We start from the raw sequence: 13,271 nt of genomic DNA, 5'->3' as shown, positions 1-13,271 counted from the left end.
CTCGAGTCCTCTTGATTGGGCGTCCGCTTTTCTTGTTTTTTTGTTGTCTGTGTGTTTCGAGAGGGTTTCGTGTTTTCTTGTCCCTAGCGAGGTTTTCCTTTAGTTTTTTCTTTTGACAGGTTCTTCTCTCTTTCTCTTGGTTGACTCCGCGAAGAGTCTTTGGGTCGATGGAGGAAGGGCCGGATATTGGTGAGACAACATCGACGGATGAGTTAAATGAGCTTTTGAGGAAGTTAAAATTCTCGGAAGAAGAATCTGTCCAAGTTAAATGCATAAAGAACGGTAAAAACGCCCAATGATTCGACTCATGGGCCGTAGGCAAGATTATGGCAAATGAGCATCCGAACAGAGAAGAAATGTACAGAGTGTTCAGGTCCTTGTGGTATACTAAGGAAGATGTGGACTTTGTTGCGTTGAAAGAAGGGGCTGTCATAGTAAAATTTGGATGCTTGGAGGATCGGAGTCGAATCCTCAATCTTATGCCTTGGCTATTTGATAAATGCTTATTTTCAATGGTCCCATTTGTCAAGGGAAAGAACATAGCTGATTACGAGTTTTGGCTATCGCCTTTTTGGCTACGAGTTTATAATATTCCTATAGAATTCATGGATCGTCAACTGGCACTGGATGTGGGGAATGCCATAGGTGCTTTGATGGCTATAGATTGGAAGGATAGGAATGGGGCGTGGACTGAGTTTATGAGGCTAAAAGTTAAAATAGATATCTCAAAACCTTTGAGGAGGGTGGTGAAGTTCGTGAGCGATGCTGGTGAAGAAATGATAGGGGTTATAAAGTACGAGCGGCTCCCTGACTTTTGTTATTTGTGTGGGTTGATAGGACATACCACTAGAAGGTGTCAAAACAATAGGGCGGGTGATGTGATAGAGGATTCAAACCTGCAGTATGGAAGTTGGATGAGGGTTCCATTTGTGAACCCGACTCAGGACAGGAACAGGAGAAGAAATGGGGTGGAAATTGTTAAGGAAAACGCCAATACGACTGCAGATAAGGAGGAGAGTCAAACAAATTCTAAAGTTGAAAGTGGGTACTCTGGTCTGAAAAGTAATGAGAAGGAAGGTGAAGAAGCCTCGATAACGACATCCCCGGTGGAACAAAGAATCAATAAGCCAATTCGGGATAGTATGGGACGGTTCAAGCATAAAAGAAAGCGAATGAGGATGTTGAATGGAAATAGCTTTGAAGAAAGCCCGTCCAAAAACGTTAAGAGGAGATTAATGGAAAGTGTTTCACCTGTTCAGGCGGTGGCTGGTGACCAGCCTCGCCCTGCACAATGAAGATCATTTGTTGGAACTGTCGTGGGGTTGGGAACCCTGCGACAGTTCGTGATTTGAAGCAACTCCTTGTTGCTATTGATCCGGATATAATTTTCCTTTGTGAGACTAAGGTTAGTGCTAATAGATTTGATTTTGTTCGCAGGAGATGTAGAATGGAAGGTTGTTTAGCTGTGAATGCGGAAGGCAAGGGTGGGGGGCTGGTTATGATGTGGAAAGAAAGTAAGAAGGTTGAGATTCAAACCTATTCCGGCAACCATATTGATGCTTTGGTACATATGAAGAATGAGAGCCCTATTCGTTTCACTGGCTTTTATGGAAATGCTGATCCGAATAGAAGACAGAATTCCTGGAATATGCTTAAAAGGGTTGGTCAAACTGTTACTGGGAAGTGGATTATCGGGGGCGACTTCAATGCTATTTTGGTTGAGGCGGAAAAAGATGGGGGTAGGAGAAAGCCTAAGGTTCTTATGGAGGAGTTTCGCACGATTGTTGACGAATTAGCGGTGGTGGACTTAAAAACTGACAATGGGTGGTTTACTTGGGTTAACAATAGGGAGGGTTCTGCTAGAGTCAAAGAGAGGCTGGATCGCTTCCTTATGTCAGCCAATGCTGTGAATAGCTTCCCGTTCCTGGAAACTAGGGTGATTCGGCAATCTAGCTCTGACCATGATGCGATCAGTTTAGATACCGAAGGTAGGAGACCGAGAGATGGCCCTATGGATCCTAGGCTTTGCTTTAGGTATGAGGTTTGTTGGGCTAGAAATGAAGCTGCTAAAACGATTATCAAGGGAGTTTGGCAGCGTGGGAATCAAGATATTATGGAGAAGATTACGAATGTGGGAAAAGAGCTTGGAAGGTGGCAGTATAAGAAGTTAAAACAACTGCGGAATCAAATTGGTTCTCTGCAGGCGGATATTAATAGACTTATTGATGGCCAGGGGAGCGATAACGAGGGCAAGAAGCTTAAGGCTGTTTGGTTAAAGCTGGGTAATTTAGTGGATACTGAGGAAAAATTCTGGGCTCAAAGGTCGAGGGTTATGTGGTTAAAGGAAGGGGATAGGAATACTCGGTTTTTTCATGTCAGGGCTACTAACAGGAGGAAAAAAAACAATATTGCTAGACTTAAAGACACCAACGACAGTTGGAGGGATAATAATGTGGATATTTGCAAAGCTATCAGGGAGTATTTTCAACTCTTGTTTAAGTCAAATTTAAATTCTAACAGTGAGCTTAATCTGGACTATATAGAGAAATGCATTTCAGGGACGGTAAATGACCGGTTGTTACAGGATTTTACAGAGAGCGAAATCATGGAGGCCTTTAATCAAATGGATCCTAGGAAAGCTCCCGGAATTGATGGTTTGTCAGGGCATTTCTTCAAAGAAAATTGGGACGTTGTTGGAGCGGATGTTATTAATCTTTGCCTGGATATTCTTAGGGGTGTTAAAGATGTGGATTGTTTAAATGATACCATTATTGTTTTAATCCCTAAGATTAAGGATCATGTGGATATGACTAATTTTAGGCCCATCAGCCTTTGTAGGATGATTTACAAAATTGTTGCGAAAGTGCTTGCCAACCAGTTGAAGGAAACGCTTCCGTTATGCATCAGCCAAAATCAAAGTGCCTTTGTTCCGGGGAGGATGATCCACGATAACATTTTGATTGCTCACGAGCTTGTCCATTATCTTCAGAGTACGAAGAATGGTCCTAATAAAGGGTTTGTGGTCAAGCTTGACATGAGCAAGGTTTATGACCAGATGGAGTGGAACTTTATCGAAGAGGTGATGAAGAAAATGGGCTACGCTAACGATTGGGTGTCGAAGATTATGAGATGCGTTAGATCAGTTCGTTATGTTGTCAAGTGCAATTCTATCCTATCCAATACAATTATGCCAGAGCGTGGCCTGAGACAAGGGGATCCTCTTTCTCCTTATCTATTTTTATTTTGCATGGAAGCTTTTTCTAAACTGCTATTTCGTGCCCAGTATAATAATATGCTTAAGGGAATTAGAGCTAGTAGAAATGGGCCCGTATTAATCACCTATTTTTTGCTGATGACGCTCTTCTCTTTGTTCGTAATAAAAAAAGAGATGTTGAGGAGCTTGTGAGTATTATAGCTCATTTTAGTAGGGTTTCGGGCCAAGAGATTAATAAGGATAAATCCATGATTTTGTTTAGCCCTAAAACCCCTAGGGATAGTAGACTTTCGGTTAGCTCCTTGCTTGGCATGCGGACTGTCGAAAAGCTTGATAGTTATCTTGGACTTCCACTTCCTGTTGGTAGGAAGAAATCTTTAGCTTTCACTGACATTATCAATAGGTGTACTTGCAGGGTTAAAAGCTGGTCAAAACACTTGCTTTCTTACGGTGGGAAAGAGGTCTTTATCAAGGCGATTATCCAGGCCATTCTGACCTATGCATTTTCGGTGTTCTTGGCTCCAAAAGGCACTATAGAGGAACTCCATTCACAAATGGGAAGGATGTGGTGGACAAACAACGACAAGATGCGGGGTTGGGCAATGATGACGTGGAGGAAAATGTGTCATCCGAAGGGTATGGGTGGCATGGGCTTTCGAAACCTACATCTCTTCAACCTGGCTCTTTTGGGGAGACAGGTTTGGAGACTTATGTCTCAGCAGGACACTCTATGTTTTAAAGTCCTATGTGCGAAGTACTTCCCTGAAGCGGACGTGTTCAGTTATAAGCGGTGCGACAAGCCTTCATTCACCTGGGCGAGCATAGCCAAGGCAGTAGATGCGCTTAAGGATGGTTTTATTTGGCAAGTGGGAGATGGCAATAGGATTGATCTTAGACGTGAGCATTGGGGGCTGAATGGAATCTTTGGAGAGTCGGTTTGTCGGTCTCCTCTCAATGATAATGAAAGAAAAGTCAAAGACCTGTGGGACCAAGAAAAGGGAAAGGGTGAAAGAGATTTATGGGGATTATTTGGGGGAGTGCATATGCAATTTGCCCATTCCTCCTAATAATATTAAAGACACCCGGACGTGGTTCCAAAATCCGCATGGTATTTACACGTCCAAGTCGGCTTATTCTTGGCTGATTCTTAAGGAAGTCGGATTCGGCCCTCACCGTTTTTTTGGCGAGCCATTTGGAAACTTAAGATGCTTCCGAAGATAAAAATTTTCAGCTGGAGGATCGGACATAACATCCTTCCAACTTTTGATAATATTGCTCGGATTCGTCAGGGTTTTATTAATATTTGTCCGAGATGCCAAAGCAAAGATGAGTCGCTGATTCACGCGTTAAAAGACTGCCCAAAGGCCCGAGGAATCCTTGTTGCTGGGGGTTTAAACAATAAATTACTGGAAGGGGATTACACCGAGTGTATTGACTGGCTGGAAGATGTGTTTAGAGAGCTTGACAAAAAGGCTGCTGCTGACTTCTTAACCCTTCTCTGGAACAGTTGGAACGATAGGAATAATATGGTTTTTAAAGGCAAGATGGACGATGCGTTTCTGATTTGGGAAAGGGCGCAAGCGCTGAGTACAGATTTTAGAATTTTTAATTTGACTGAGCCACCTGTTATTCCCTCGACTCCGATGAACAGGGTTTGGAAAGCGCCTCCGACTGGTTACATCAAGGTAAATGTGGATGCTGCCATTTCGGATGGGTGCAGTGGTTTTGGCGTTGTCGTAAGAGACAACGATGGTTTTGTCATGGGGGGATGTTATAAGTTTCGGGCCGAAGCGATGGATGTGTGCTGGGCTGAGCTGCAGGCGTTGACTGAAGGTTTAAAGATGCTAAAAAGCTAAAGGCAACACAGCTTATTTTGGAATCGGATAATGTAATGCTGGTCAACAAGGTCAACAGGCGGGCGCAGGATATTACCATTCTGGGTCAGCGCACTACGCAAGTGTGCGAAGAATTTAAAAACTTTAATTCGGTCCAAATCAATTGGGTCCATCGTCTTTGTAATAAGGTTGCGGATTTTTTGAGTACTTTAGCAATTACGAATAAGGGTGATTTGTACTTTGATATGGATTATCCGATGGAGATCCATAATTTTATTATTCATGATGCTATAAAATGAGGTAGACCCTTGGGTCGTTTTCTTTCAAAAAAAAAAAGAATGTCAACTGGTAGCCTGTTCTTGCTTTTCGTTTTGTGGGTCTGCCTTATTCGTTTGAATATTATGGCAGTTTTTGTGGGTTATGAGCGTGTTTCATTTTGATTGTGAGGTTTGATTTACTCTTTTCTATTTGTTTTTTTCCGTTCGGTGGCCGTACGGTGCTTTTATGGTGAAGCGATAGGGCCTGACGGTTCTTCTGGTCAGACGGGACGTTTCTTGCAGCGTGTTTTGCTTCGTGTCCTACGATGAACTTTTTCCGATTACTCTTGTTTGGTCTTATGAATTTTTTATTTGGTTTTATCCGGTATCTTGATATTTGCATTTCCGCATGTTTACAAGTTATTAGGTTGAGGGTCCCACGGTGGCTAGGTTCTATTCTCTTTCTTTGAATTTTCTACGTTCTTTTTTCGTTTGTTTCTGCATGAAAGACGGTTTTCGTTTCCCCCCAAACAACGTGTATGCTTCATGCATGCAGGGCTTACGAGTTGTGTTTTATGTACAGTAATTCCTTTAAGTCTATTGTTTTTCTTTATTTCCTGTTGATTTTTTCTTTGTCTTCTTGCTGGGTGTTTGTCTATCTGTTCGTGGCTGCTTCTTGGCTCATTGAGACTTTTGTGGTTTCGCACGAGATCGTTTTGGTGGTGGTGCTCCTGTTGATGCGCGTTATTACTTGTTTTTGCTTTCTTGCTTTTTCTCTCCTTCTTGATTGTTTGGGGTGGATTTGCTGGTGGTGGGTTCTGTCCGGAGGCTGATATGGTTCTTTGGATGAGTCGTGCCCTCAATCAGGTGGCCTGTACAGGGTTTTAGCCTTTTTCTTGTAATGTTCTTGTCGCGGTTGGTGAGGCGTGTTTTTGGAGTTCTCCGATATTTTCTTGCTATCTCCTTGCGATTTTCGAGTTCTCTGTTTTTCTTGTTTTTGTTTTTGCTGTCCCTGCTTTCTTTTCAGGTTTAGTTAAGGCATCTGTTGAGGACCGGGTCGTGGGCAGTGCTGTGTCCGGAGGTTCTTTCTTGGCTTTCCCTTCGTTTCGTGGGCTCGCTGGTTAGTTAGGGAATGATCCTGATTAGTGACAAGGTGCATATGGGCTGATGATTTATTTTCGTTGCTTGAAAGAATGCTATTTTGGTAATAAGAGTTTCTTCAAGTGAGAAGGTGTTTGCTGGTCTGTGTTTCATCTGGCAAAAAGAGGGTTGAAGACCAGTCAAGCATATAGCTATGAAGATTCTTTGCTGGAATTGTCATGGGATTGGTAACCCTATGACTGTCCGCGAATTAAAGTAACTTCTCGTTGCGAACGATCCGGAAGTTATTTTTCTATGTGAGACTAAAGTGCAATCTAACAAATTTCCTTCTATTCGAAGCAAGTGTAGGATGGAGGGATGCCTGGCAGTCAATGCTTGTGGTAAAAGTGGTGGGCTGGTTATGATGTGGAAGGAGGGCACAAATTTCGAAGTCAAAAGCTATTCCAGCAACCACATTGACTCTCTGATTCGAGTTGAAAATGACAATCCAATTCGGTTCACTGGGTTTTATGGGAACGCCGATCCTACCAAGAGAAAAAGCTCGTGGGATATGCTTAGGAGGGCGGGAAGCTTGGTTAAGGAAAAGTGGATTATTGGAGGTGATTTCAACGCCATACTTGACAACTCGGAGAAGGAAGGTGGTAGGAGGAAACCGCAGGCCCTAATGGACGAATTTTGTGAGGTTACTGATGAGTTATCTCTGGTTGATTTGAAAACTGATAATGGGTGGTTCACATGGGTCAATAATCGATAGGCCACCGCGATGATCAAAGAAAGATTGGATCGTTTTTTAATCTTGGCTAGTGATGTGGAAAGCTTCCCGTTCACTGAAACCAAGGTCATTCGACAGTCTAACTCCGACCACAATGCTATTGTGCTTGATACTAAGGGTCGAAAGCTTAGAGAAGAGCAAAGGGATTCTAGGCTTATGTTTAGATATGATATATGCTGGGCTAAAGAGCTGGAAGCTAAAAATATCATTAAAAATGCTTGGAAGATGGATACGGAGGATATAATGGATAAGTTAGAGAAGGTGGGACATGACCTGGGAGCGTGGCAGTTTAAGAGGTACAAGAGAATGAGAAGACAGATTGATGCGCTTAAGTCCAATATTAATAGGCTCATTGATAAACCTGTGGAAGTGTACGATGGAAACAAACTTAAAGCCATGAGAATAAAGCTAAGGAAACTGCTGGACAGAGAGGAGCAGTACTGGGCACAGAGATCAAGAGTTACATGGCCGAAAGAGTGGGACAGAAATACTAGGTTTTTTCACGTGAGGGCTACCAGCAGAAAAAAGAAGAACAGAATTGAAAAGCTGAAAGACATGCATGGCAACTGGAGGGAGAATACAAAGGATATTTGCGAGGCTGCCAGGGAGTATTTCCAAAATCTATTTGAGTCAACGTTACATATGGATGAAACATTAAATCTTGACTATATTGATACTTGTATTTCATGAGAGATGAATGACAGATTAACCATGGCGTAAACGGATCATGAAATTATTAAGGCTTTTAAGCAGATGGATCATAGGAAAGCCCCGGGCATAGATGGTTTATCCAGAAATTTCTACAAAGAAAATTGAGAGGTGGTGGGAGATGACATTATAAAGCTATGTCATGAAGTTTTGAGGGGAGATACAAGTGTGGAGTTACTCAATGAGACCATTATTGTCCTTATCCCTAAAATCAAAGAGCCCATTCAGATGACTCACTTTCGACCAATTAGCCTATGTAGGGTGATATACAAAATTGTTGCTAAAGTTCTGGCAAATCGGTTGAAAGACACTCTCCGGACATGCATTACTCAAAATCAAAGCACCTTTGTTCCTGGACGAATGATTCACGACAATCTCTTGATCGCTCACAAGTTGGTTCACTATCTTCAAAGCGCTAAGAATGGCCCTAACAAAGGCTTTGTGATCAAGCTCGATATGAGCAAAGCCTATGATAGAGTTGAATGGAAGTTTATTGAAGAGGTGATGAAAAGAATGGGCTATGCAGAGGCTTGGGTGACTAAGATTATGAGCTGTGTTCGATCGGTGCGGTACATGGTCAAATGCAACTCAACCCTGTTTGATACTATCGTGCCAAGAAGGGGACTTAGACAAGGGGATCCTCTTTCTCCCTATCTTTTTGTTTTTTGCATGGAAGCTTTTTCTGAATTGTTAATTCAAGCTCAGACCAATAATAAGCTTAAGGGAATTGGGGCTAGCATTAACGGACCGCGAATAAATCACTTATTTTTTGCCGATGACGCTCTCTTGTTTCTTAGTAACAAAATCAAGGATGTGGAGGAGATGGTCAATATTTTAACGAAATTCTCAGGCGCATCGGGTCAAACAATTAATAATGATAAATCTATGATTATGTTCAGCCCGAAAACTCCTCTGGCCCAAAGACACCTTTCTTGTTCTAAGCTTGGGATGAGAATGGTTGACCAACTAGATAATTATCTTGGGCTACCATTACCTACTGGTAGAAAGAAATCTCTTTCTTTTACTAATATTTTAGATCGGTGTGATTGCAGGATTAATGGATGGTCGAAGCGGCTTCTATCTTATAGAGGAAAAGAGATTTTCATTAAAGCCATTATTCAGTCTATCCCAACCTACGCCTTTTCTGTCTTTCTTGCTCCAAAAGGCATTATCGAGAAATTACATTCGAAAATGTGCAAGCAGTGGTGGAGGAATAACGAAAAAACTCAGGGATGGGTTATGCTGGCATAGGAGCGCATGTGCCAGCCGAAAGGAATGGGAGGAATCGATTTTAAGGACATGCATCTGTTTAATATTGCTCTCCTTGGTAGACAAGTCTGGAGGCTTATGCATTGTAAGGAGACTCTATGCTTTAAGGTGCTGAGCGCGAAATATTTGCCGGATGGTGATGTGCTTAGACCAAAATATTGTGAGAAGCCATCTTTTACTTGGTCTAGCATTGCTAAAGTGATTAACGCCCTCAAGGATGGCTTTCTGTGGCAGATTGGGGATGGTAAATCTATCGACATTCGTAGGGATCACTGGGGTATCGAAGGTCTCAATGGGGAGTCGGTTTGTCGGTCAAGTTTAACAAATAAAGAAATAAATGTCAAAGACCTGTGGGACCACAATTATGGGCGGTGGAAAAAGGATAGGGTTACGGAACTATATGGTAAAAACATGGGGGATTTAATTTGCAATTTACCCATTCTCCATAATGGCATAAATGATAGCAGAACGTGGATCCAAAACCCTCATGGGGTTTATACCTCAAAATCAGCGTATTCATGGTTATTACTTAGAAGAATAGGCTACGGCCCTCACAGATTGATTTGGAGAATTATATGGAAGTTAAAAATGCTTCCTAAAATTAAAGTCTTTGGCTGGAGGATCTGTCACAATATTCTGCCTACCTACGATTATATTGCTCGTATCCGTCAAGAGTTCTCGCAAGCCTACCCCAGATGCAATAGCGAGAAGGAAACGCTCATCCACGCTATGAAAGATTGCCCTAAAGTTCGAGAGATACTCATGATCGGGGGGATAAATAACAGGCTGATTGATGGAAGATACGAACGGTGCGTCGACTGGTTGGAAGATGTTTTGCATGTGTTGGACAAAAAAGCAGCGGCTGATTTTTTTCACTCTCCTCTGGAACTGCTGGAATGACAGAAACAATCTGGTTTTTCAGGGGAAGGAAGACATGGCCATGGTGGTTTGGGAAAGAGCGCAGACTCTCAGCAAAGATTTCCGTATTTTCAATTTTGCAGCACCTCCTGTTATCCCTTTAACCCTGATAAGTAAAGGGTGGACGAGACCTCCAGCTGGTGTTATTAAGATTAACGTCGACGCGGTGGTTGTGGATGGGAAAGCTGGGTACGGAGCCATTGTCAGAGACCATGATGGCTTTGTGGTCGGGGGTAGCTATAGTTTTGCGGATAAAATTCAGGACGTTAAATGGGCAGAATTTAACGCTTTTGTGGAAGGTTTAAATCTGGCTTTAAAGCTGAAGGTGGATAAGCTCATATTGGAATCTGACAGTGCGTCTCTTGTCAACGCGATTAAAAAGAGGGACCAAGACATTACCATTTTGGGCTGCTGTGTTAATAAAGCCTGTAAAAAGCTTAAGGATTTTAATTCGGTCCAAGTTAATTGGATTGGCCGTTGTTGTAATAAGGCTGCTGATTTTCTTTGTAATTTAGCGATTAAGGATAAGTGTAATTCGTACTTCAATATGGATTATCCCATGGAAATCCAAAGTATTATCATTAACGATGCAATAAATTGAAGTTGACCTTTGGGTCGTTTTTATCAAAAAAAAATGTCGACTGGTAGCACATTAACCGAGTTTTTTTAGCTCTTTAGGGGGGAAGTGATATTGAGTAGACAGGGGTTATCCAGGGCACTGCCCATGCCCATCGCATGCCTGGACGTCGGTGCCCCCCACCACCGGTTAGGTTCCCGACAGTGCTCCGACGATCCATCTTGGTGATGATCTGGCGAGCCATCCTGGGATATACAAAACGGTGCAACGAGTCCCTCCCCAATCCCAAAAGGTAGAATTCAGATACCGTTACATGTTCGGTACCCAATAATGAATGAATCATCCCAAAAGTAGAATTCGGATACCGTTGCATGTCCGGTACCCAACAATGAATGAATCCTCCCTGTCCCTCCCCTTTTGCAACAAGAGCCTCCGGCACCTTTGGCCCCCGCTCGTGAGGTAGCCTCGTACACTATCGGCAGCGTGTGCCATCCTGTGGTGTGGGGCTATCTGGCACAACCGGCCCCTTTGATGTGTCAGAGCATCGGGCAGCATCGGCACCTTGGTGCATCGGATGTGCGGGAGGGTCGAGCACCAAAGCTAATTTTGGGCCCCCATTGGTGCAGAAGTGCCGACACCATAAAGTGTCCCTGTTTCAGACACATGAATGTCGCCTGCTAGCACATTGACCAAGTTTTTTTAGCTCTTCAGGGGGGAGGTGATATTGAGGTGAACAGGGGTTGTCTAGGGCACTACCCATGCCCATTTCATGCCCAGACGTCGGTGCCCTCCCAACGCCGATTAGGTTCTCAGCGGTGCTCCGGCGATCTATTCCGGCGGTGCTTCGACGAGCCATCCCGGCAGTACTCCGGTGAGCCATCCCGAAATATAGAAAATGATGCTACAAGTCATCTCGATCCCTTCCCCAGGTCCCTCCCCTTTTAAATCATCCCGGTCTCTCCCCTTTTGGAACAAGAGCCTCCGGCACCTTGGGCCCTTGGTCGTTCCGGAGCATCAGGCACCCTTGGTAACCTAGGACGTCAATGGTGCGGGAGCATCAGCATATTACTGCTTGGACGTGCTGGAGCCTTAGACGCCATCAGTAGCCTAGGACATCGGTGGTGCGAGAGCTTCAAGGAATATCGGCACCTTGGTGCTCGGATGTGCGGGAGCCTCGAGCAGCATTAACAACTTGGTGCCTCGGATGTGTAGGAGCCTCGCGCAACATCGGCACCTTGGTGCCTCTGATGTGCGGGAGCCTCGGACACTATCAGCAAACTAGGCCATTGGTTGTGCGGGAGCCTCGGGCACCATCAGGACCTTGGTGCTTGGATGTGCGGGAGCGTCGGGGACCATCGGCACCTTGGTGCTTGGATGTGTGAGAGCCTCGGCGCCATCGGTAACCTAGGCCATTGGTCGTGCGAGAGCCTCGAGCACCATCGGCAACCTAGGCCATTGGTCGTGCGAGAGCCTTGGGCATCATCGGCAACCTAGGCCCTTGGTCGTGCGAGAGCCTCGGACACCATCAGTACCTTGGTGCTTGGATGTGCGGGAGCCTCGGGCACCATCAGCAACCTTGGCCCTTGGTCGTACGGGAGCCTCGAGCACCATCGGCACCTTGGTGGCTCGGATGTACGGGAGCCTCGAGCAGCATTGGCACCTTGGTGCTTGGATGTGCGGGAGCCTCGGACACCGTAGGTAACCTAGGAAGTTGGATGTGCGGGTGCCTCACCCTGGTGCCTCGGATGTGCGGGCTAAAGAAAAGTGTCCCCGTTTCAGACATACAAATGTTGCCTAGTAGCGTCGCCTGGTAGCAGCGCCTGGTAGCAAAAAAGTGTAGCGTGTTTTTGATTTTTCTCCAAGATTTGGGCGATTCTGCTTCTTGGTTTTTTTTTCGTTGTGTGTCTGCCTTATTCGTTTGAATATTTTGGCAGTTTGGGTGGGTTTTGAGTGTGTTTTCGTTTCTGCTTGGTGAGGATTATTTGTGCTTTTCCACTGCGTTTGTTTCGTTTCGGTTGTCGCACGGTGGTGTTGTTTGTGATGCGACAGTGTCTGACGGTGCCTCAGGTCGAACACGACGTTTCTTGCAGCGATTTTGGACTCATGTCTCACGGTGAATTCTTTCTAATTACTTTTATCTAGTTTATTTGTATTTTTTTATTTGTTTCTGTACGTTCTTGATTTTAATTTTTGTGCAATCTTTGGCTTTTCTTCTCTCTGGGTCCCACGGGGGATGCGTTCTTTTATTTTTGGTTGATTTTTCTACGTGTTTTTTGCTGTTCCTGCATGCAAGCAGGTCGTCTTCTTTTTTCATTCTAAGTGTTTTTTTCATGCAGCGTTTACGTGTTTAGTTTCTGGATTTGTGATTTTTTTCTTTGTTGCGTTTCTCTCCTTTTCTTTTCTGATTGGATTTCTTTGGGTTTTCTTGGTCTGTTCGGTGGCGGTTTCTTGGTTGGTGAGGCTTTGTGCGTTCATTAGGGCTTCCTTCTTGGTGGTGTCCCTGTTTCTGTTGCATGGTTCTTGCACATCTCATGCATGAATTCTGGCTCTGGAAATTGGTCCGATTCCCGTTGACGCGGTTTCGTGTTCTCCCCATATATTGCAGTCTGCTTTGATGATT

At 44.1% G+C, this 13,271-nt stretch overlaps 2 protein-coding genes across 2 annotated transcripts; both read left to right on the top strand.

Moving 5' to 3' along the window:
• The first annotated feature begins 326 nt into the window (after nucleotides 1-326).
• LOC121205971 (uncharacterized) lies at nucleotides 327-1,295 on the top strand. Its single transcript, XM_041076119.1, has one exon. It carries the CDS (start codon nucleotides 327-329, stop codon nucleotides 1,293-1,295), a length of 969 nt encoding a protein of 322 aa, XP_040932053.1.
• A 5,875-nt stretch (nucleotides 1,296-7,170) lies between these two features.
• On the top strand, nucleotides 7,171-7,869 carry LOC121205970 (uncharacterized). The gene has a single exon (XM_041076118.1). It carries the CDS (start codon nucleotides 7,171-7,173, stop codon nucleotides 7,867-7,869), a length of 699 nt encoding a protein of 232 aa, XP_040932052.1.
• Nucleotides 7,870-13,271: the final 5,402 nt, after the last annotated feature.

Source organism: Gossypium hirsutum, chromosome A09 (genome assembly GCF_007990345.1).
Source record: "Gossypium hirsutum isolate 1008001.06 chromosome A09, Gossypium_hirsutum_v2.1, whole genome shotgun sequence".
Classification (NCBI taxonomy): Eukaryota; Viridiplantae; Streptophyta; class Magnoliopsida; order Malvales; family Malvaceae; genus Gossypium; species Gossypium hirsutum.
This window is presented reverse-complemented; position numbering and strand designations above follow the sequence as displayed.